Source organism: Thamnophis elegans, chromosome 2 (genome assembly GCF_009769535.1).
Source record: "Thamnophis elegans isolate rThaEle1 chromosome 2, rThaEle1.pri, whole genome shotgun sequence".
In the NCBI taxonomy this organism is placed as follows: domain Eukaryota; kingdom Metazoa; phylum Chordata; class Lepidosauria; order Squamata; family Colubridae; genus Thamnophis; species Thamnophis elegans.
The window spans coordinates 138,399,363-138,425,689 of NC_045542.1; the positions used below are offsets into that span (position 1 = coordinate 138,399,363).

At 36.1% G+C, this 26,327-nt stretch overlaps 1 protein-coding gene across 13 annotated transcripts in view; it reads left to right on the forward strand.

Annotated features, from left to right (window-relative positions):
• The window catches only part of CADPS (calcium dependent secretion activator), a 440,774-nt gene that overhangs the window by 249,541 nt on the left and 164,906 nt on the right, over window positions 1-26,327 (forward strand). For 12 of the 13 annotated variants that reach the window (XM_032210572.1, XM_032210571.1, XM_032210579.1 and 9 more), the window contains exons 11-13: window positions 1,564-1,776; window positions 16,275-16,411; window positions 23,793-23,980. In XM_032210572.1, coding sequence (XP_032066463.1) covers window positions 1,564-1,776; window positions 16,275-16,411; window positions 23,793-23,980 — 538 coding nt within the window. Of the gene's footprint in view, window positions 1-1,563; window positions 1,777-16,274; window positions 16,412-23,791; window positions 23,981-26,327 lie in introns of all 13 variants that reach the window. The other variant, XM_032210581.1, reaches the window with a different exon arrangement.

The window sequence follows — 26,327 nt, forward strand, 5'->3', positions numbered from 1 at the left end:
TGCTCAGATTAGTTAATTGATAGCACTAAAGGGTTGTGAATATCTTTAAAATTATCTTAGTTTAAACTCTGAAGTGACAAATATAGTTTTAAGTGAGGCAAAAAAACCATATTCACATATATTGTATGCTAAAGGATCTGAGCTAAACATGGAATGTTGAAATAGGGTGATTTGATAGCAATCATACTCATATACCACCCCATAATGCTTTGCAGCCCTCTCTAAATAGAGGGCTAAGCAGGTTACAGAATTAGCATAATTCCTCCAACAATCTGGGTCCTCATTTTATTGACCTCAGAAGGATAGAACGTGTAAGTCAGCTTTGAGCCGGTCAGGATCAAACTCCTGGCAGTTGGCAGAGTTTGCCTGCAATACTGCATTGTAACCATTGTACCACTACAGCTCTTGATACTTTAATGAAGATATTAGCCCAGAGTGAAAAACACAAAAGACAAATTTGGGGTGGCTGATTATTAGAAAAGGACAGATGTTCTTGTTGAAAATTATAAAAGTTATTAAAAAAATTAGTGGGGAGATTTTTTCTGTTTCTTACAAACTATCACAAAATCGCTCTCAGATAAAGAATGAAAGATTCCAGGTAAGCCAAAAAAAGTCATTATCCTGACATTATTTAAAAATCATGGAATTCAGTACCTCAGTAAATTCTTCCCACCATAGCATTTGTGCTTTCTGGCTTGAATTTAAAGAATCATTTGCTATTCCAGAAGCAGATCTTACTCCTCCTTCAATTTGCAGCTCCTAGCCCCTTCTCATCCTTCATCCAGTTTTGGTCATCCTTCATCCAGTTTTGGTCACCATACTATTAAAAAAATGTTGAGACTCTCGAAAAATTGCAAAGAAGAGCAACTAAGATGATTAGGGGACTGGAGGCTAAAACATATGAAGAACGGTTGCAGGATCTGGGCATGGCTAATCTAGTGAAGAGAAGGACCAGGGGAGACATGAGAGCAGTATTTAAGGTGCTGCCATAGAGAGGAAGAGGTCAAGCTATTTTCTAAAGCACCCGAAGGCCAGACAAGAAATAATGGACGGAAACTGATCAAGGAGAGACTCAACCTGGAAATAAGGAGGAACTTTCTGACAGTAAGAGCAATCAATCAATGGAACAGAAGTTGCCTTCGGAAGTTGGGGGAGCTTCATCACTGGAAGCTTTCAAGAAAAGACTGGACTGCCATCTGTCAGAAATGGTGTAGGTCTCCTGCTTGGGCAGGGAATTGGACTAGCCTCCAGAAGTTGTGAATGCCCCAACACTGGAAGTCCTTAAGAAGATGTTGGATAGCCATTTGTCTGAAATGGTATAGGGTTTCCTGCCTAGGCAGGGGTTTGGACTAAAAGACCTCCAAGGTCCCTTCCAACTCTGCTATTGTATATTGTATAGATGACCTACAAGGTGCCTTTCAACTCTGTTAATCTGTAGATTTTTTTTTTAAATGCAAAGGTGTCCTTAAGCAACCATAACGCCGTCTTTTGTTTTGGAAGGATCCATGACCCTGAATGTCAAATGCTAGAAAAAATAAACGAGTGTCTTCTGTTATCTCTCAGGTTTGGAGGGCGGCCGAACATTTTTCAATGCAGTGAAAGAAGGAGACACGGTGATTTTTGCCAGCGACGATGAGCAGGATCGTATCCTCTGGGTCCAAGCCATGTACCGAGCTACCGGCCAGTCCCACAAACCTGTGCCACCTACTCAAGTTCAGAAGCTTAATGCTAAAGGAGGAAATGCGCCCCAGCTAGATGCCCCCATTTCTCAATTTTGTAAGTAAAGCGTATTCTTATCAAACCAAACAGTTTGGACTTAAAAGTGGCTTGTTCATAGCTACCGGGGGGAGGGGGGAAGGCGAGAAGGGCTCAGATAATGTATTTCATATTGCTTTTAGATCTGAGAATTTTTCATAATGTACACGAAGGATCAAGGAAAAAAAGTTATTCCATAAAAATGCAGAGGAAAACCTAAAATGCAATACTTGATGTATGGACGCTAGAATTTCCCAACTCCTAACTTGTTCTGCCTGTTCTTTTTTCATCATCACACTCTCCTTTTCAGTATTTTTGGAACAAACCCCTCTATTGGGGACAATCATTCATAAAAGGCCTTTTATAAAAAATGATTACTAATAATTCAGCTTAACAAACAGCTAATAATTAGCCATTAAAGACTATTGCTCTAATTTGGCTTCCTCCAAAGTGAGATGAAAGGAAGGAAGTTGTATGTAAGTCTACCAATCTCCTTGTTTTAGAAAGGAAGCAGGCTGAGCCCTTCGCTATGTTCAATATGGCCATCATCTACCTCTTCTCCATTTGCCTATCCATTCCTACCTTACTAAAGTTGTGCTACCATGGCCACTTTCTGGTTCTCTGATCTGGGCAGGCTCTATTGCTTTACATTGGAACCTACTGAAGAAGTATGTCTATGGAGATTCTCAGTCATCCAGGTCATGGTTGTCCCAAAGGTGCTTTTTTCAGACCTGAAGAAGCTTCTTGGATGAGAAGTGAAACACTTTCAAGGAAAAACAAAGTCCAGGTGCCTTTTGAAAAAGCATCTTTGGGACATAGTCAAGAAGTTGGTCTCTTTCTTCCAGCCCCCAGAATAGCAGCATCTGAAGTATAAGGGCTTAATGATGGCTAGCTGTTGACCAACAACTCTCTAACTTTCAGTCTGTAACAATCTCAATGGCATAGGGATTGCTGGCAAAGGACAGATAGACTGATAGGCACCCATTGCATGGGTACATAAGAGTAGTATGGGACGTATATATGAATATGTGGTCCTATCCCAGCAAATACTATACCACTATAGAACTTTCCTCCTAGTCAATTTAAGGTAAAGTCTTGTAACACATGTATGTGTTATACACAAGGCATGATATTTTAACATAATCTTGATGCAATTTAGTTACATTTACAGTTTAGTTAATTGGTTAACTAGCTAGTGGACGTATAGCCAGTAGCAATTTGGTATCTTGGTAAATAAAAGTATTTTTTGCACTTGTATCTGCAGAAATCTTGGGAAATCCCCATTCCTTGATTTGGAAATTTAATAAGGGGGGAAATTGGAAGAAATCGGTTCACATAAATTATACTTTTGAATTGGATTGTCCTCCTAGATGCAATTTAATGTGTGAATTCATATGTTAGGTCAGGGTCCCTACATTATATTAATGTGCACAAAAAAGTATAAGATACGTACACTGTTATTATTCTTACCTATATTCTTTTGGGTATAAAGTGTTGAACTGCTGAGACATTTGGATATTTAAAAAAAATCCAGTTAGATTAATTTCTATGAAAGATTTTAGCACGTCAGTGAAGTTGGATACATCAGCCCTTAATTTTATTTTATTTTAATTCTATTTATTTATTTATTTATGTATCCATGTATTCATTGTTTTTGGATTCATTTGACAAGGCTGATTAATCTGAAATATCTCAAACTATTCATAGTTTTCTGGAATATTTTTAGGGTGGTCTGATTCTGATTGTAATGGAAATATTTGTTTATTAATATACTATATCTGCAGAAACTTATCATCTTTGAAAACGATGAAATTAACTTCCTCTGTTTTTACATGTGTGCATAACTTGGACTTTACTTAACTCCATACTTAACTCCAGCAAAGCTTGGTCCTCATTTTAGTATGGTATGATACAGGTTGGTTGAAGGATATTGAATTCATATTTTCCTTTTTCATTGCAAATATACATTACACAAGGAAAACTTTTGCTGAATTAATTGACAGTTTGACTGACTGACTAGTTGGATGGTTGCAGCACTGGGGCCTTAGAATAGTATCTAGGTATTTTAGACCCAAAGGCATGAAGAAAGTTTCAGGAGAAGCCTATTTCATGTTCCAAATTTAGGTCAGGTAAGTAACAACAATGTATTTTTCTAGGATGCTTGCACAAGGATATTATGCAGTAGTTGGGTGGCCTCTCCTAGCTCTATGATTGGACTAAGAATTTCATTTAACTTTTTCCCCAACATTCTTTCTCAAAGTTGTGCATTTTCGATTTCAGCCATTCCATTCCATCTGTAACTTTACCTGTACGTTGCCCAAAATGCAACTTCTGGAAATTTTAACTTCTCTTTTTTCTTGCCTCATTTCAATTCCCAACTTGTGAAATCAAGAAGATTGACCAAAAAGATCTTCAAAATCCTGCAGAATTTCTTTTGTTAGTATTAGTGTTTTTCATAATTATTCATAAACATACATCTCATAGCCTTGTTTTTTTATTTATATTTTTGCCACCAGTAAAGATCCTTGCCACTTACTCAGGGAAATTACCATTTTCTCAGAGGAGAGATTAAATTAAGTAAAGGGACATTGAGCTAAAAAAATAGATAGTTCTCAGAATTCTTAAGAAAATTCCAAATTAGATAAAAGGAAATCAAAATTAGCTATTACACCAGGTTTTTAAAAAAAATAGTTTTGGATTAAACCAAATATGATTAAAAGTAGTTTCTTTTAGTTTTATATCATTTTAGACCCACATTTCTAATTCTACATTGAGTAACCTAGCCTGAAAGGGGTAAAAGAGAAAGACAGAGAAGCAAGTCTGGGGATACATATTATGTATTTACCTCTTTGTAGGTATATTATGTGTTATATATTGGCCTGTTGATTTGCATAGAATAAATAGTGAGTTATTTGGGTTTCGTTAGAGTAGCTATAATGTTCTGTTCATAATGTTTCACAAATCGGGTGATGAAGAAATGGCTGTATTGCAAGATACAGCTTTGTGCCTCTTATTCTAGGCTGTGTCTTTTAACCCATTCCTTTCTGAATAAAACAATGGGAAGTAGAGAAAGCCCGCAAGCAAAATATTTCTTCTCAATTTTTTTATGTTTCTCATATGCTTTAATAGCGAACCAGATTCTCAAAAATGGACATTCCCCTCTAGAATCTACATGCCCTTAATGCAAAGTTTCCCAATCTGGACAACATTGAGACACATGGACTTCAACTCCCCCAATTCAAGGGGAATTCTGGGAGTTGAAGTCCATGTATCTTAACATTGCCAAAGTTGAGAAACCTTGCTTTAATGGAAGAGTCACAACCGCCAGGTCTAGCAGAAGAGGCATAAATAGGTGCAACTTGTTTATAAACTGTGATTGCCTTGTTATTTTCCACTCTCTTGTGAAGCAAAAGTGATGAAGAAAGAAAATGGTAGATCAGGAATCCTCAACCCTCAATCTGAGGACTGGCGCAGGTCTGCGGCATGCCAGAAAATGGACTGTGCAAATAAGCAAAGTCCCATCCATGGGATGCAGGCAGACCACGAAACGATGCCATCGCCGGTCCATGGAAAAACTTCTCTCCGTGGAACAAATCCCTGGGGCACAGAAGGTTGAAGGCTAGGTGGTCCTTGTCATGAAGAACTTACAAATAGGTTATGATGAGTACATCTGATAGGTAGCTCAGAATAGCTGCAAACGCACCATTGGAGGTAATACCATAAATAGAAAAGACACCGAGAGATAAATATGAAGAAATCTTACCGAGGGACTCACCAAAAATCCAGGGGGGTAAGTCTTGCAAATGCATAATCTGTGCCTTTAGGCCTTTAGCCTAAATTTATGCATTTCTGCTACTTGGCTACTCACTGGAATATCGGTGAGCTCAGGCTGTGAAATGTCACACTTTATTGATGCCTCTATATTTGCATCTATTGCTTCCGTATCAGAATACCAAGCTCCTTTTATATATGCATCAGTGGACAATAAAATATATGTATCACTGCAAGGAATGAGTCCTTCTTATGCACACATGATGGCTGCCATCAGATGTTCCAGGGTCACAGAAACCATAGTGCCTTTCCCATATAAATCAAGTATTGCATTTTCAAGTTGTTTTTTTCCTTCTCACCCACAGAAAGGTAAGAATAGTGGTGCAAAATACCTGAATGTGCATTGCACTGTAATGTGCACATCTTTTTTTTTGTTTATTTTTCTTGCTCACTGAAATATACAGTGCTGGATGCAGGGGAGACTTTGAAGGAAGAACATACTGGAATCAGTTTCCATTTGTCTAATATTTTTCTTGCGGTTAATATTTCCATAGATTACATAAATTGCCTAAAGATGGCAGAACTGCTTTGTGTTAACAGCAAGAAGGGGAAAAATAATAATAAACCATGCAAACACTCCAGTGTTAAACTGAAGCTGTAAAACAGAAAGTTGAGAACAACACATTTTTACAATTGGAAAAATTGGGAATGATACTGCATTCATTTGGTTCCTTTCTAATTTGCCTTAACAGATATAAACTTTATGCAATGTTTAACGTTCCCTTCAGTACTGATTTCCAAGCCTGAATGAAAAATCTTTTTTTTAATTGCCATTATTTTTGGAAAGTGGAGTGTTCATTTTTAAATATAGTGTGCATTTAAAAGTATGCATTTTAAATATACAAAAATACAAACTGCTATTCATCTGTGGTTTTTAGACCTTCTTTGGGGAAGAAGGCAGCTATTTGTTTGTTTTGGGTTTTTGTTTTGTTTTGGGTTTTTCTTTTATATTAAAGACACCAATTTTTTTTTTACAATGCAGACCTGTGGTGTTGTTTTAAAGTTCTGCTCTGTTCAGTGGTTATTTCCCCTAGAGTGCATGGGGTGGGGGCTTTAATGAATTAGAAGTTTGACTTTATATATATGTTTTCATTAAAAGGAACACAAAGTTTTCCAAAGGATTTGCTATTGACCTCTGAAGTAATATATCGCCCTTTTTGGCATTATGTTAGTTTCATTAAATAATTACTTATTTGGAGATATGATTTTTTGTCTGTCTCATCTTATTACTGGCATCAGTCAAAATGCATACAGACATATATACATATACACAGCCGAGCTTTCATTTTTCTTACTTTGAAAAGTTATTTTAAACATGAAAGATTGATCAGCGATGGTTTCTCATATCATTTGTGCTTCTCTTTTTTTCCCTATTCCATTTGTTTTATTGTATACGTTCTGTTTAATTATATTGGTCACATCTCGTGCAAAAATGGGCTGTTGTTTTTGATAAGTTGTGTGATCCTTTCTTTTACCCTTTTTATGTACTTATCTATATATTTATATGGCTAGGTTTCTCAAGCTTCATAACAATTTCAGCTCTTAAATGTTGTTGTTTGTTGATATTCTTTTTTTTTAATTTCTTCGTGTTTAATTTATAAATATATATATATATATTTCTTTCTTTCCTTTCGTTTTGTATTTCATTTTTTTGCTTGAACCCAAGTACTCTAGCTGCTAGGTTAGAACTCCTGTCTGCTTTCCTGAGCCTTGTTGCTAGTCTTTATGTTATTCTGGTTTGTTCCTTCTTACCCTGCTAACTTCTAGCTGGACTGAAGGGTAAGTGCTTCCCTGTAGCTAGCACAGCTCAGATAATCAGTCGATTATCTGACATATGCAATGTGCATTTTTTTTCCTCCTCTTAAATCTTTCTCATGTTTAGATTTCGTAGTATAAAACCTTCATATTATTTTCCTGAATTTAGGTTTGAAATATAAGTTTCCATACTGAAATTAGGGTGCATGTGTTGTTTGCATAATTGCCTTCTCTCCCTGGCTTTCATATTGGCATCAACTGATCCTCTTAGTAAAAGCCAACCATTAACATTTCTTTCTTTCTTTTTTCTTTGGAATTTCTTTTTTGTTTTTTTGTTTTTTTTTCATCCAAAGGTTGTAAACATGAATTAGCATCACAATGAGACTGTAACTCCTACCTTGCTGTTGTTTTCATGGAACTGACATCTAGTTTGGCTGCTTTAATGCCTGACAACAGATCATTCTGCACTTTGGCAATTTACCGTTCTTCCTTTTTTTTGCTTTATCCCTCTTCCAATTATTAGCATGATGTAATGCAACAGCAGAATGATATTAAGACTGGACACTTCCGAGAGTAGAAAGGTAGGCTAGCATAAACCTGATAAGGGAAGGTGCAGTGTTTTAAAGGGAGAAAAAAAATCTGAAAGGAGCAGCAGAGTAACAAAAATTCCCCTTTGGGTGCGAGGACGATTCCTTATTCATTAACAGGACTCAATTATGTACACATTTTTTTTAAAAAAAAAATGGGTGCTAGAGAAATGTTCTTTTGGATGGACATCCCGTTGTGGTTGGTGAGTGTGTGTATGTGTGTGTGTGTGTGTGTGTGTGCCTGTACACACACATGCACACACCTGCCTAATGGCAAAATAGCTTACACACAATAGGGTTTCTTCCTTTACCCCATTTTCACCTTCCCCTCCCTCCCATTCCAAGAATATTCATTCAGAAAGGAATGTATATAGCATGCAATTTCAAATATATTACTCATAGCCGAGCAACACTTAAAAAGGAAAAAAAAAGTAGGGAACCTGTCATTTTATTCTTTGTTGGATTTTTTTCCCCCACTAGTAATATTGGAGGGTTGGTTTGATTGTTTTGGTTTTCCTTTTTTAAGACGAGCGTAAAATGCTTTCTAATTAAGCAAAGTTGGGACTTTTTTTACCTCTAGGTTAACGTTTAAAGAAACGATATGTTGTACTAATTCTTTATTCATATTCAAAAAGCTGTTCCTCAAACAAATGGTGAGTGCACCTTTACTTAAGAGGGAATTGAAACTATAGTATTATTGGTCACGAGAGCTGGCAAATATGTATCTGGAGTATTCTGAATGCAAACCTGAATTGGAGTAGGTGGATTTATTCCTCTTGACCCTGAAAAAATATTCCTGTTATTTTTTCTTCCTTACTTTTTCTTTTTTTACTTTTCTTTTTCCTTCTTTCGTTCTTTCTTTCTTTCTTTCTTTCTTTCTTTCTTTCTTTCTCATATTTTGGATACCAGGCAGAATTTCATCATCATGTCTAGCAAATATGTAATTTCTTTAAATCATTTTTTTTTAAGTTGGTGGGGAGGAATAGTGCAGATTTTTGATAGAATATATTATTTATTTTTTAAATTGTTTCTTTTTCTTTCTTTCTTCCTTCCTTTCTTTCTTTACCCTTTCTTTTTTTCCTTTCTTTTTTTTTAAATGACTGAATGAATTCTGGTTTGACAGCAATATATGTATGTTGCATTAGAATGCATTCCTATCCTTTTAACTGTTTTATTTTCAACAATGTGTGTGCTTTTAGTTGCTTTCAGGTCTATATTTTTCTTTCATGAGAACATTGCTATTTTTTTCTTGTATTGTCAACTTGCAGATGCTACAGCATTTACAGTATAATACAGTATTAAAACATAAATTAAGTTTCCACCTACTTTTCATGGATTTAAAATATATTGTTAAATCACCCTTTGGATCTTTCTTTAATAGCAGCTCAGAAAAAAATAACCTGCCTATCCCCAAAAATAAATGCTATCTTTTTTCTCTCTGAAAATCCATTTTTTGGAATGGATTATTTTGTTCATTTAGAAACTATTAGCTACTAAGTTCTGAATATAATTTGATTATCATTTAGTATCTGATAGTTCTATACATGATTAAAAACAAAGTTTTCAAAACAAATATAGGATAAATCAGCATGCTTGTTTGTATCATAGGGCAATGTCCCCCCACACACACACAAAAAAAGCTTAGCAACTTTAAAGTTGCCTGGACTTCAGCTCCCAGGATTCCTCACCCAGCATGTTGGCTGGGGTATTCTGGGAATTGAAATCCAGGCATCTCAAAGTTGTTAAGAAACACTGCCATAGGGAGTAGAACAACATGGGCAGATTTATTAAAACCTCAAAACTGAATACTAATCCATTCTATAATGCATATTTTAACTCAAGGTAAGATTACAGTGCACCCTAAAGCTGCAAGAGAAATGGGAATTTGATTACATTTATTTCACTATCCCAACCACAAATAATGCCTGGTATTTTAGGTGCAATGTTTACTTACAGCTTAAATTCCTTCCTCTCAAAAGCTGAGCATTGTTGTTTCTGAAAATGTGAGGTATTCACCAGAAAATGTAAGGGCCACATGCTACCATAACGATTTACTGATTTGCGATGCTATCTATTGGTTTCAAATAAAGTAAAGCATCAGTTATAACATCATAGAGGTATCGATATTTTAGGGATAACAAAACTTGATTTTTTCAACAGTACGCAATAAACAGTAGACAAATTGTGATAGGCAAGAGTGTTCTCAGACATTTTGCTCTGATGTTTTATTATCTAGTAATTACTTTTCTAGTCCCTTAAAATATTCTAAAGAAAGATAGCAAGAGTCAACTGTGTCTACAAAAGGTTTGGTTTGGCCTGCAATTTTTTTCATCCTTCATCCACAAATGTTGAGAGTCAACAAAGAGTTAAGAACATTGGGGAGGAGGGGAGAAGTTGCCATAGTCCCTTCTGCCAATAAAGTATCTTCTGGAGATCTCTTTAAATGAGTAACTGCCATCAATCATTGTCATCCCTTTATTTCATGTCTCCTGATGAGGTTGACTAGTGTCATTGTTTGTTACTGTCCAAACCATAAGTTCATTCTTTTAACGTCAAGCAGATATGACAAGCACACATTTTCCAGATGAATAAAATACAAAGTCACCTTTTACTTTACAATTGGACGATTGTTGGTCGTGTTTTTGGATCGTTCTGTTATAAACAAATCTGTTCCAAAAATTTATTTGGATGCTCATTTGCCTTTTCAGCTCAGACAAAGCTACGAATTAAAAAGCTCTCAGAGAAATGAGTACTTTGTAGCCTTCGTAGCATTGGTTTTGTGCATGGTTTTGGACCTATTCTTAAGGCTCCATCTGAACAAAAAATCAGAAATCAATACAATCAATGGAAAGGTGTATATATTTACTTTATGAATAGATCCCACAAAATTAGGGGCTCTTCTAGAGCCATTTCATAATTCATGATTCATTCTTTTTTAAAGAATCTTCTTGAAAACAGCTTAGGTTTCCAGTTGCGCAAGCATCATTAATGCTTCAATACTGATATTCAGTGTATATTCTGTGTTTTATATCAGATCATTCATCCATCTACCTTCCATTGGCTGGCAATGTAAAGCCACAGAGCCGTTCCATCTGGATCCTGTTGAAACAAACTCTAAATAGAATTTTCTTTCTTTCTCTTTCTTTCTTTCTTTCTTTTTCTTTCTTTCTTTCTTTCTTTCTTTCTTTTTCATCTAGCAACAGAACACTATAGAGAGGAATATAGCCAGAGTGAGCAGCTAAATTTGAATGATTAGAAGTTGTAATGGAAAACTTCTAATCATCATTCTTCTATTATTTGGATTAGAGTTACAGTCAGATTATAAAACAAAAAGTATTCTAATGAATATATTTTTTCTTTAAATGTTTTCCACAAATACAGAAAGAAAAAAATATTTCAGCCATATAGATTTTAAAGAGTTTTAAATAAGAAAATCACATTGGAAATAATTATCCTTGACTGTAGAAGTATACATTGGTATGTGCTGTCAAAAAAGATGACTTCAGGATTTTTTAGAAAAATCAAAATGCATGATGTGATCAGTAATTATCTAAGATGTCTATAATCTATTTGTATATTTTATATTGATAAAATGATCTAATTCTTTCTGACAGTTAGAATATTTTTCAAACCTTTACTGAATATATTTGAATAATAACTGTCAGGAAGTATATTAAAATCACTGGCTCCCCATGTGATATAAATTGCAGCAGAATGAAGAATGAAAAGAGACAGAGGTCTGGATTAGATGTATTATTTTTCTTAGATAGAAAAGTGTTCAGGAAAAGGCTATTATTCCATTCCATCCAAATCACCACTTGCTACAAATGTAAGCCAAAGAAACACCATAAAACAATATGTTCATATATTTACATATATTAGGAAAATGTATTGGATAACTGCTTTGAGTTACTTGTAAAAATAATAAAGGCAGAATATAAATAAATAAAATGTTTGAAGGTGGGGGCAGGAACAACAAGCATTTTTCATTTATTTTGCTAATTAATATTTTATCGTCCAGCAAAACTTCTGACTATTCCAAAACACTACACTTTTCTTTGGCATTAGGTAATCATTATTCTACACTACTCAAGCATACTGTAAGCATACCCTCTTATTTCTCAAATCTCCAAAAATTGGTCTTTCACGTGAAAAGCATGAACCCAGAACGCTATTCCAAGTGTTTTGTGGCAATTTCAAATCTATAAAGATTGATTGGCTTAGACACAGTCAATACACTTTGCTTGTGACTTGAACAGAAGCACTTTGACCAAGCCAAGGCAATATACATATAGGAATAACACCGAAGCTTTTTGTCCAGAAAAATGCAGTACTAGAACCATCTACGATATTGTGCAAACTCTTCAAAGCCTAAGGTCTTTTGTAACAGACCCGAGACTGAGGAAAACACAGACTCTATTCATGAGATAAGAAGGGGGGGAGAGGGAGGGAGTAAGAAGTGATATAGATTAGATAGATACATATTGATATAGATGACAGGGATAGAGATAAAGATAGGGAGAGAGGGAAAAAGAGATGATAGAGGTAGAGATACTGTAGATAGATAGTGTAGTGATACAGTAGATGCAGATGTAGATATAAATGTAGAAGTGGGTATAGGTATAGATGTAGATGTACACATATACACACACATACATACAATGTACATATTCCACCACCTCAATACTTGGATGTTTCTGATCACCATAGTTGCTGTACCTGCACATTGAGCCCATTCACATGAATATTCTGCAAATTGAGGAGCTCATATATTCCAAGTATCAACATTTTCAAAGTGCTTAAATTCACAGCAACATACTCATCCAGATTATGGTTTGTTTAGTTTTGATTTAGACTGCATCAACCTGCTGCTATGTTGCCACATAATACAGTGTTTGACTAGTTTTTGCCTGAAATCAGGACCTTAAGACAGTTAAGATCATTTCTAGAGCCAAGGCATTGTGGCACTGATCTAGGTGTTCAAGACACACCCAAGTAAGAAAGTATAGAAGTAGCAGAGAGGCAGAGTCCCAACTTTCTTATTAGCCAGGATGTATGTAATCCTTTGGCACTTCTAAAGAAAGGCAGAACCAGTGAGTCTAGAATAACCAATATATCTCATTTGTTTTTTATTTCAATAGAGTAGACTGGGTTAAGGATTAATTGACATGCATAAGCATTACAAGACTGGGTCTTTTTAGCTTTAGGAAATTGAGCTATTCCTTGCATTGATTCCATTCTTAAGTCCTGTTTTTACTGCCAAAAGGAAAAGCATCATGTGACTCCAGATATACTTTAAGCCAAATGTACCCCTCCATTCCATATGTGGTGATAAAGGGTCTTGTATATGCTTTCTTTTTTCTTTATTATTTAAAAAAAGCATTTCAAACACTTCATTTATTTTTAATGAGTTCTAAAAGAGGCAGAATAATTAAAAGGAAAGCATAGTTCAAGAAGTGTGATACCTCTAAGGTCATAATTCTTTCCACTTGGAGAAGGAGGGAGCCCTGTAAATTCATAACCCATTAACTCCAACTTCCTTATTAAGGAATCAGACTTGTCAAGACACCATGTCTCATAATTGAAAAAGTCATGAAATATATCTGAACATAACTGGCAAAAGAAGGCCTCCAGCCAATTTGTCAGCTTGCAGTCTTCTCAGGGAAATTTGAACACTACAGACTTCAAAATATAATAAAAAAATAATAATAAAAAGCTTGATGCAGCTTATTAAAGCTATAAAGCTATTTTTTAAAATGTATTTAGGGCTTGAATTTGGAAGAAGACAGATTGTAGGGGAGTAGCGCAGAGTCTTATTAGCGCATTGTATTAATTCAATTGATGTTGTCCCAGAGGGACATGGGGGATAGGGTATCATTTGTCAAAACAGATAGAAACCATCTGATTGGTTGTTGAAGAGAGTACTGTAGTTGGAACCCCAAGGTTAGAATGGATCATGCTGAAGTGATTGCATTTGAAAGGAGAGTAAATTTGCAGCCTGATCTGCAATTCTATTAAGCCAAGATAATTTAGGCTGAAATCCTACACATACAAACAGAGAGAAAGAGAGACAGACAGACAGACGCTAAATTCTAAGAAGACATTTTAAGAATGTTTTGCTTCTCATTAATGGTGTTTAGTTTGTATAAATACAGGGGAATCCAGAGGTGAGTGGTGAGAATGGACAAATTTACGACAATTGGATGATGACATAATGACAGGTGTGATGTCACTGGGGCTTCTGTGCATGGAGGTTCTATGCCGGGGTGTCATGGCGGCATCATGTGACGTATCAGGACTTTCCCCCCCTTCACTAAATCGGGTGTGGGAGTGGCCAGCATGGCCCATAAGCCATGAGTTTTTCAGCCCTGTTCTATGCCTACATGAGGATCCATTCTTCTCTTATATAAAAATCTATTGACAGCATCCAGCTAAATATTCAGTTTACTTTACAAATATGAAATCAGGAATTGATCTGTAATTTTTTAAAAAATATGTAGGATCAGAATACTTTGTAATGAACAAAGTAAGAGAAACGATGCTATAATTAAAGGCATACAATATTACAAGTTTCATTCCTCTCAGCTGTGACTTATTTTAATCATGCACAGGGTCATCCATATGTTTTAATTCAAAAGATTCATTATCAAAGAAATATTATTGTTGACTCTAGCAGTTCAAGTTTTTATTCTTTGCATTTGTGATCTTTTCAAAAGCCAGGTAGGTTTCAGTACTTCATTAGTCATATTGCGTAAAGATTATTCATTTTCTTTCTCTTTTGAAAGCTCTTTGAAATCTTTAATACAGTATGTTACACAGGCATTCTCAAAGCAACTCATAAATGGACAATATTTCTAGTTAAGAAACACTATCAGCTCTCCACTTGCTCTTTGAAATCTAAAATTTTATTTTTGATGTTATTGTGGTTTTGATATGAAAACCATTCCCAAGGAATGTTAGATCTTCATGTTAGATGTCATGGTGCTTTTAAGCTCGACTACTGCTCTTAAGACTCTAGAAGACTGACTTTAAAAATCGGGGATTTGATTCCTGCTTTAGTTATTAAGGATTTTTTAAAAACGAAAAAAACAAGACCTCTAGTAGCACAGTCAATGGGAAAAGGGAATTTTGGATTTCTTCTCTCGTAATTGAATAAAACATTTGGATCAGCTTTGGAACATCTCTTTGAAACCACGTTCTTATCTGCACTTCTCTCTTTTAAATTTACCCTTTTAAATTAATTCTTGTAGAGTAATAATTTAGGTCAGTGTTTCTCAATAAAATGGGTGGACTTCAACTGCCAGAAATCCTGATAAACCAGAGTTTAAACTCCACAACTAAGTGCCATCAAGTGATACTGGATTGATACCCAATAGGCTTAAACTGCACCCAGCTCTATGTTGGTTCTTTTTTTCTCTTCCAAGAAAGAAGCAGAAGTCGGTATTCAACTTCTACAATCATTCCATTTATGCATTGCAATTGTTAATCATATTGAAAAATAAGCTATTTATGCTGCCATTACACTTCCATATTTTTAGAGAAATGCCCTTCCTTGCTGTTTTATTTTCATTTTTTCAAGAAAAAAGTAAATCTTGAAGCCTAAAAGAAGTAAAGAAAAGTGTGGCTTTGACTGCAGCTTGGGTTAAGATTTGGGTTATTAACAGGCAACTATTTTATAGTTAGTTAAACAGTTAACAGATGATATTTAAGTTCCTAAACCTTGAAATGGGTTCATGTTTAGTCAAAGATTTTTAATTTAAGAAAATATAATGATCCTCCTTTCCTTAGGACAGGTTCTTCTAAAGCCACACACAACCAGGCACCATATAAATAGCATGCACAGAAGAGCCCAAATCACACACTCAAGTAGAAGTTCCTGAGGATGGATTTCAGCACAAGTCCAATGAATAAACCTCTGGTCTCAGTAATTGACCCAGAATAGATCTGCAACAGGTTCTACTCATTATTTAGAAATGAAAAGTAGGAATTTGTAGATTATAGGAATCCCAACATAAATTTTATAGACAATAAGTATGGATTAGAGTTTTTTTAAGCAAAAAAAATTAATAACTTTCTTGTTATTTTTTTCAAAATGTGAAATAAATGCAATCCAGTAATTGGGAAATAAGATTATGATTCTAGCACCTTTGGCAATATAAGCCATTCCATAAGTGTTGCAAGTTGACAATGGAAGTTGAAGGATATATCCAATTAAGGCTTGTGAGCCTGAAATTCAAATAAATGCTACAGAGCAACTTAGTTCTCATGCTTCATGTTATATCATTGGTACGTCAAACACAATGTTTTTTCTAAATTGTGTCTTTCTCTATATGTATAAATGAACAGATGCAGATAGAGCTCAAAAGCATGGCATGGATGAATTTATCTCTTCCAATCCCTGTAATTTTGACCACGCTGCACTTTTTGAGATGCTTCAGCGCCTCACTTTGGACCACAGACTTAATGATTCCTATTCTTGTCTGGCAAGTATACTTTTGGTCTATGCGATGTAAACTCTTGAGTACTAATGTCTGATTTTCTGATAGTGTCTGCAGCTGTCAAGGGAAACAGCTGTCAGTTGAAATAAATGCCTGTTTCCTTCAGGTCTGAATTTGGTCCTGAGAGATCTCATATTTCAAAAATTACCCTCTGTTCGATTAGCAACTATTTCTGTGCGGTACGAGAAATCTGGCAGAATCAACAGATCTTGGCAAACATAAATATGTTTATTATCTCTTCTAACTGAAGAGATCCTTCAAATCCAATCTTCCTTTACAGTGAACCTGAAGATCACAAAGGATAAATATGGTTTGTAGTTGTGATACATTCAATCTTTATTTGATTTTTAGACCTTAAATCAGCCTATTAACCTTGCAACAAAAACCCAACTAAACTCAGAATTTTGTATTGGTATTGATAGATATGATAGATAAGATGATGATAGATAGATAGATAGATAGATAGATAGATAGATAGATAGATAGATAGATAGATAGATAGATAGATTATAGATAGACAGACAGACAGATTGATTTCAGTGACAATAGAATTATAGTTTGGGGATTGATGATGGAAAAACAATAAAAGTGAAACCTTTGTTGGAATTTAGAAAGTTCAATTAGAAATTGTTATGTTCTTGTAAATCTCTGGACTCATCCTCCTTTCGTTAATAGAGGAAGTACATATTTCTTCTTAACTGAATTAGTTGAGCAAAAGCTTAAACAGTGACTTCAACAGAAATATGTTTCTTGTTGCTAGTAAGTCTTTAACTGTTCAACATTTACAGCAGAAAGGAAACATTTAGCTAAGATGTCTAGCAGTTATCAATTAGGACACAACCTTCCTGTTTTGGGGTGTCTCTACCATGTTTCCCTGAAAATAACACAGGGTCTTATTTTCTTTTGACCCCCGAAATAAGTGCTTGGCCTTATTTTTGGGGAGGTCTTATTATTTTTGAGGCGCAGGAGGCAGAGAACATGGTCATCTCATGGCTGCTGCTGTGTTGCAATATTTTCAGGGAGGGTTTATTATCTGACGAGGTCTTATTTTGGGGAAAACAGAGTACACCAGGGGTACACCAGAGTACACCAGGGGTGTCAAACTAGTGGCCCATGGGTGCGTCACATGCTGGTCATACCCACCCCCAGTTTAGGGAAGGGAAAAAAGTTGTGATATGTCACGTGACGACAATGTGACGATGCGAGTTTGACACCCCTGCTTTACACAGATACACTCATTTTTCATCACCATCAATAAATGTGCCTGCCTATTTTTATCGATAGTTGTGCCAGTTAGAAATAACAGATCTGGCCATATACCATAACAGCCTCCCATTTCACTGTTTTGGCCATGTGATGCAAGACCAATGATGGCCTAGAAAAAAACAATTTTGCCTCACACGATTGAGAGATAGTAGATCGCAGTTAAAATAAAACATAGTTTCAAAGAGATTACTTTATTCTCATTGGAAGAGCTGCAGAAGTGTGCTGGAACTAGATTGAGATGATGAAAATTTGTTGAAGCAGTCATCAGAAGTCAAGCCCAATCCAGTGGAGCTAACTAATTAACATTTAATGTAAGAAAATTTATGATGTTTAGAAATTTCACAAGCTGGCACCTATCAGGACTATGTTATATCAACTCCTGTAGATTTAATTTTACTGGTTGCTTTGTTCTCACAATAAAAAAAACAAACACTGATCATAACACAAACAAATGCAAAACATTAAACTTTCAAAAACTTTTGTAAATTTTTGCAATAGGCAGAACAATGGTAATAGCTTTACTAAAAAAAAAGAGAGCATAAATGCTCTTTAGAACCCATTAGCTTTTTAGATTTTTCTAAAAACCAGAAATGATGGAGCCATCTGAATTTCTGGTGGGAGACTGATCAATGGGATGGCGACCAAGATGTTCTTGCTTTTCCCTGGATTTAATTTGAGGGAGGAGCCTTCAGCATCTGGCCGCCATTTGTTGCTATCAGTCTCTTGGCACAGAGTATCTGAATTGATTCCCATCTCTCAGGGGGTCTCAAGTCCCAGTCAATTTTTCTCATTCATCAAGCTGGCATCCAGCAACCCAATCTTCATTCTAGGGCTCTGATTTTGGAGCAATCTGCTTCACATCTCATTCTCCTTTTGTTCCTTTTAACTCTAATCCCGTTCGCTCGAAATTACCAGATTGCCATTTCCCTGCCTGAGATCACATCTGCTCACATATAAGGGAATTTCTGCAAGTCAGTTTTTAGTGCAGAATTGATATAGGTGAGCAACTAAAGGGTCATTGGGGACTTTCAAATCCTAAATTTAGAACACAGAGGATGGTTTTGATTTATTCCAAAAAGGAAAGAATTGTGTGGGATTTTAAAGATAAATATATATTTATCTTTAAATATATATATATCCCCTCCATATAAATTGCAAACTGTGCAATTTATTTTTTTGTTGTCGTTCGTATTGTTGACAACACTTGTGTTCATAAGTCATCCATTGAAGACTGATTGATCTCCCCTAAAGTACCATCTTTTCTCTTTCTCAAGCCCATGATGTACAGTTTGACTTGATTTCCCACAGTCTAACAGAAGCGGAATTCTCTATGAAAACAAAGAAATTGACTCATTACAGATAACATAAAGGCAACAGTTTTTGGCAAGGAAAAGCAATTGGGAGGGGAGGCAGAGGTGTTGTTGGCACCATTGACTGAAACTTCCTGCCACAGTTTTCATAGCTGCAGGCTTCTTTAAGTTGCTCTCTGCAAACAATGATTTAGAAAAAGGCTGTGCTGTCCAACATTGGCTCCCTCCCTGCGTAAGTATTATTTGTACTTGTACGCTTTATAGATTTGCCATGCAAGGTCTGGTGTATTCAGTGCTGCTGCTCTAGAAGGATCAAGTGGCTCTCTTTAATAATTAAATCAAATAAAATGTACACTGAAATATTCTGAAGTTAGCTGTATTTGCAGACTGGAAGAATGCAGGTTTTGCTGCAATGTCAAAGTACATGATTTCTAATTTTAGAAATCTCCAGTCTCCATTTCAAAATGAAGAAAGCCATCCATACTCAAGTGGAAGTGCTAGAACAGTGGACCATGGAGTCTGTTTTAATTTACTCATTCAGAAGTATCTGTGGGGTTTTTTTTAATTGAGAAGAAGGTTGTCAAAAACTAAATTGTCATTTTACATGATTTTTGTTGTTGTTCATTTTTGTATTTAAACACCAAATAAAATAAATAAAAACTGGGAAACAGAAGAAATCAAACAATATTTCCATTTTTAGGAAAGTCATGAAGATGCAATTTGCTATAATTTCTTTTTAGAATGACTTCATGCTTGCATCAAATGAGAGGTGTTTTTTTTCAATTGGACCTGAATTATCGACTAGCGTAAACTTCATTTGCTTGAAATGTGTTCCAAGTTGGCTTTTGGCAATGCAGTTAACAATCTGTGAACCCGATACATTGCTGAAGCTATAATTCATGTTTACCTCATAACTCAGATAGTCAAGGCCTCTATCCCCTTGGAGGTCATCTTCAGACATAGCCCTGAATGGAAAATGATGCCACATCAATGTAATGACATGCTGATGTCCTTTTTGGTTTCTAATAGGCTCAACTTTAGGGAGGTGATTTGTAAATAGAAAGCAGGTAGTATATAAGATACCTACGGTTCATTTTCTTCACGATCCCTTCTCTCTTTCTCTCACACCATTCTCAGGATTAAGAAACTGGTGGCTCACAAAACAGGCCGATGCCCTGGTGAAAATAAGGCAGACTGATATGTGCAACTCTCAAGTTGCAGATTAACCGTTCCTTGCCTAAATTATTTTCATCTTGAGATAGAATCAAATAGCCTGGCTTCTAGGTTGAAAGCGGGGCCAAATTATTGGACTCTTGGGGTTTTGGCGGCCAGGTTACCTACCGAGTTATCTTCATCCCAATACATCAGCCCATCCCAACTAGCCAGGCAAGAAAGGTATGTTGTGAATTCCCTCAGCTAAGGAATTCTTACTGGCCAGGTCCAGGATGGGCATCTTTTCTACTGTTACCCCTGCCTTATGGAGCATTCCTCCACAAGAGGTGAGCCTGTCCACCCTCACTCTCCTGGCCTTTCTGAAAGGTGTATAAATACACCTTGAGGCGCACAGAGGACAATACAGCCATGAGGCTGGTTAGTGCCTTGAACACCTCTCTCCCACTTTTTAACTTTAACACTGATTTTTAATTGCCTTTTTAAATTTTATGTAGCTGTTTTAGATCTTAATATTTTACTTGTGCACTGCCTGAGTCCCTCTGGGAGGAAGGTGGGCCGTTGTAAAATCTGATTAAATAAATAAAGCACTCCCTTTCAGCGGGTGTAACTGCCTCTAGATTTCTTTGTATGATGAATCTGCAATTCAGTCTCATGTGGCATCTTGTGATGAGACCAACCTGTCAGAGTCTCTGATGAGAGAAGAAAATGTCCTAGATATGAATTTGAGTGAGCGAGCAGGAGGAGGAGGAGGAGGAGGAGGAGGAGGAGGAAGATGAAGAAGAAGAAGAAGAAGAAGAAGAAGAAGAAGAAGAAGAAGAAGAAGAAGAAGAAGAAGAAGAAGAAGAAGCAGCCACTTGCAGTAAGGAGCAAGAAAATAAAAAATAAAGAACAGCATTGATTTACAAATGCAGAACACAACACCAACTAGCTTGCTATCATTCCCTCCTCTTTTTTCTTTTGATTTGATTTTCACAGGGGTTTCTAGCTGCTTCACTCAGATAATTTAGTAGGAATTCTGAAAAAAAATTCAGTTTTCACAGTATAGCCATAACTAGATCAAATGTGTATTCAGTTGCCTAATTTTCCCTGTGCTTTAGAAAAGCAAAAACCATCTTCAAATGTGTTTCTGAAGTACGCCTTATGGGGAAAAATCACTCTTAGATTAGCTAGGAGGCACTTGGTGGGAATCTGAATTGCAAGAAATGTTGCTATACAACTATTTTCTCAAGAATAATCATACAAATACAGTCAGCTGCAATGTTAGCAATATTTTTTGTCTCTGTGCTTTCTTCAGTTATAGTTTTTCCATACCAGAGTTTTCTGGAACACTCAATTCTTCTTTCTGGAAATCAGTTGCAGAAAGAGGAGGGGAGAGGTATTTTTAATTTACCCCTGTCTTTCTACCTTGCCAAAATATTATGAGAGAAACAAAACCAACTGATTTTTTCTTAAGTAAGGAAAATGTTTTTGTTAGAGCTTTCACCCAATTGCAAAATTCCAGGAGTTCTTTTGAAATGACATAAAGAGAGCGGGGGGAGGATTGCTTTTGACAAGCCACAGTCTGCGTTATCCTCCGTCAGCGTCTTCATTTTTTCACACATGCGCTTTCTGGCAATAGGCGTAATAAAAGGAACTATGTCTGTTTTCCATGCCTTTGATTCTGCCCCTCATTATTTTAATCCCTTTTCAATCTGTTCTGGAGTTGGCCCAACAAGGATAAGCAAATCCTTCGATGAAGTTCTTAATTGATATTTCTTCGACTCTCCTCAACAGTAGCATTTTGGCATCCAGAAAAGATTTGGTGTCATCCGAGTGGTAGAAATATATTTTAATCTTTTCACAGCGGCGTCATTTCAAAGACGTAGCATTTGGGGTGCCAGATGGGGTGGCAAAGAAGTTGCCTAGAGGGGCAGGGCACTGATCTAGTCGCCGCGGGAACTTTTCAATTAAAAGAAGAAAGAGTTTGAAGTTTTGAAGCATTAGAAAGATATGTCTTGTCAATGGCTCCATGTCTCTGTCGATACTGATTATTTTTCAGTGTGCTGCTGGAGTTCTTTTGAATTCTATCAACAGAATTTCATGTTAGGTGAAAAAGAATCTACCTGATAGCTGTTATGACAATCTCTTCTAATTAGACTTCCCATTATACAAAATGATAGTTTGGTGCTTTGACATGCCGGGATAGATCCACAAGAATACACCATCATTAATTTGTGTTTGTGTAACCTTGAAACTTCACTACTCTTAATACTTTGGAGATGTGCACCTGCCCTTGTTGATTGTTCAGCTAATACAACAAACAGAACGGGCTGCTGAGGTTATAATGCCTCTGTGTTTGTAATATTCTAAAGTAGAAAACAACTTCTAGTGATCCTTCAGCCATACTCTGTGGTCTTCACATTGACATATAAAACCCTGAAACAGCTTGAGCTATAGAAATTAAGAGATATACAGTATTTGTGTTAGTTTTCTCCTGCTTTTTTCCATGAAATTCTGCCTCCAGATCCGGTTATTGACCATATTCCCATTCAAGAATCCATTCATATATGAATATCTGCCATTCCCATGCTCCAATGCACAGGTATTATTTAAGATCGTTCCCTTCCAAATTTCTAGGGACTGTCATGCAACCAGAATATATGCACTTTGGTTTACTGACTTCCATATAGAAAAGGATCTCGAAACACACGAAGAATGGTATTTGGGCCAGAAGTGCTATCCCAATTTCCACACATGCACATTTACTTGCAGAGAACAAAACATGTGTCATAGCTATTGCTGCTTACTAGAGAATTTATTTTTTATAATGGGGGGGCGGGGGTTCTTATATGGAGATCTCTTCTTTCAATGCAATATGCTAGATTATTTTAGCCCGTTGATTCCAGTGCTCTATTCTAAGCATGATAAAGTTTGGAGTTAATTCAATATTTGTACATTATACAGCAAAGTGATAATCCAGAAAATCCAGTTGTATCTTCAAAAAGCACCTTTGGGATTGAGAGCACAGTTGTATACATAGAGTAGATATGTGATTGATGCTTAATAAGCTGTTTGAGTCCTTTTGCAAATCATCCCTGCAATATCCATCTCAGTATGTATTTCATATATACTAGATAATTGATGTTTCCCTGTTTAAAACTTCTGGCATTGTTTGGGTGAAGTGATATTTTACGTCTCACTTAGATCCTTCCACTCGATCTGTCAAGTCAAGATTGCCTTTGGATGGTAGACCTCAATGTTGTAATATTCCTTTTACAAGTCACCGACTCAGTACTTCAATTGTCCACGAAAGCAGACATCCATGGTGCGAAGGGGCAAGAGAAGCAAATAATGCAGCTAGCATAAATTCCATATCTCATTTGGGTATCATGGTGCACCTACTAAAAGTTGGACTGCTTACGCTATGACATCAAAAAAAGAACAAGCTGGTTTTTCAAACAAAAATGTAGTTGAACAAAGTCGGTTCTCTTCTAAACATTCCTATTTTAATGCATGTATTCAACATCAATATTTCATTTCTATTCCTAATTTGATTTTTCATAAATTGTGGTCTGGTGTGTCTTTTTTTTTTTTAACAAAGTCTACATTTGACACAAACTTTCTCTATTTACCTACAGGGCTGGTTTAGCCCTGGCCAAGTCTTTGTCCTAGATGAATACTGTGCACGGAATGGAGTCAGAGGCTGTCATAGGCATCTCTGCTACCTTAGCGATTTGCTTGAAAGAGCAGAAAATGGAGCAATGATTGACCCCACCTTACTGCACTACAGTTTTGCCTTTTGTGCATCGCATGTTCACGGCAACAGGTAAGGGGGACCAGGTGTGTCTCAGCCATTTTGGCAACATTGCTTTTTGAAGTGCTGGTTTCTTTGGATAATGCGTAACTATACTCATAATTTATGTTTGTTTACTATCTTGAAAATAGCATATAGTTCTTGTCTAAAAAATGGTAATGCCCCACAAAACTGAAGTCCATCTTTTAATGCTTGAACCACTTTGAAAAGACCATCAGTTAAATAATTATGCCAAAGAAGAAACTTTTGAATAAATTCACCTGCTCAGATAAGGAATTGTATGTGCTGTCAATATAAAAATGCAGTTTAAGAACTTCTCGTCTTTTTTTCCCTATTTTAGTAATTGTGGGAGTGCAACAACTGAACACTTTTGATGCTCTTCTTGTAAATAATTTGTGTGCTGCAATTGGTTGAAGAAGTGCATTTCAGGTTTGAGAGTGATGGAGAAAAACTCAAACTGGGAAAAATTATTTCAATCAGTTAAAAATTTGTAGACATTTGAATATTTTGATTGCATCACAAGATGATGCAAAATGTCAATGAGATGCAGTAGCTGTCTTCCTTTTAATTTAAGGACTTTCTTAAATCCTTTACAGGACTTAAGAGAGAAAATGAAGTTACCTAAGAACATTTTGTGCTACGTAGGTTTGTAGGCTGAATATCTCTCTGTCAATAGGAATAATGCTTTCTGAGATCTTCAGTCATGGAGATCAGCTAAATGCTCATAAAATCTCTTCACAATTTAATGTTTAATAGACTCAGAATTACAAAGAATCCTTAAAGAAAAAGATTGTGGAGTCAAGAGCTTTGAAGACATATCCTTATCCCTGTCCCACTTTAAGATTTCTGTGTGTGGGCTGAACACTTGCAGAAAGCATTAGCTTCTGTAATCCAATATGTTCATTCTGCTTACTTCTTAAGCTTCTACGTCATGATAACAGAAGAACACAGTATTCCTTCGACGCCAACATAATGGCGTGCAGCAATTTTATATACGCTCTACTTTGGCTGGACTTAGGAAGCTGCCGTTGCATCATAAAGCCACCATTTCTAAATGCCTTATCAAGAATGGCTACATCAGATTCCTTTTGTACTGAGACTTGCATGCTTATAGACTCAAAATTGGTTTCATTTGCCTGTTATGCCAGTTAACCTTGCTGTAACAGATCAGATTAGATTCAAACTGAAATGACTTAAAAAAAAACTTATTTCAAACTTTCAAACTTATTTCGGAATTTGAAGTCCATTTTAAATCTGAAAGTGTTACAGAAGTAAGTTTCCTAACTATACAGGCTGGTGTAGCATTCCGTGCACCGATGGATTTATTTTTTGGAAGTTGTGTTCTATACAGTGAGATTTCACACTCTGTTCTACATATGCTACTGCATAACAGAGTGTTATAAAATAATGAAGTGTTTTGTAAGCTCTCTGGTAAACATCATCATGAATTATTATACACATTGCTGGTATTTTACATGTATGGCTGCCACTCAAGTCACAGTTCGCTTGATCCATCTCGTTACGTTACGGCATTTGGCTTGCCTTCTTTTCTTTGTAGTTCTGATTTCCTTTTTTTTCTTCTTCTGCTGACAAATTGTTGGCATCTATTGTTATCATTTTATTGTTTAATGTTTAATTTTTACCTTGTTTTCTTTCGTTTCTTCTGTAACATCACCTTGCTGCTTTAATTTTCTCTTTCGTTATCCTTATCTTCTTTTTATGTTTTAATTTAAAACTCAACATCTCCAAAGTCAAACAATGGAAGAGATACTTGGTGGCATACAGCCAGTAGCAAATAACCCCCCAGCCTCTGAGGTAGAGGCCAAAAAGGATTCCAAAAAGGAGTCCAAAAAGAGGAAAGATAACAAATCTCAGCCACCTCCAGAACAAAAAAGGTAAGAAATAATAGTTTAGTGGATGGGAGTTTGATATAGGATATAGAGGAATTTATGCCTTCTTGATTTGAAATACTGGGGGAACTCTGCCTTATAGGAGTTAGATTAATATAGAAAGATTAGGTACAAAACTACAGCAGTTAATAAAATGCACAACTTTATTAACTCAAAGGTTAGGAATCGAGATCCATAACAAGGAACCCAGCATAATGCAATTAATATTTGGCACCATGGTTAGGATTGACTTACCTGAGACACATACTCAGAGAGAAGTTGCTTGTAACCAGGGAGTTGGATTAGAAGACCTCCAAAGTCCCTTTGACTGTCATTCTGTTAAGTGGGGAGGAGCACAGGAGTAGGTGCTTCTTATAGTAATCCCTATGTTAAAGAATAGCCTGTGGTGGGATATACTCAGGAATTGCAGGAGGGAGGAGAGAAGGCAAGAGACAGCAGAGCTTGGAATG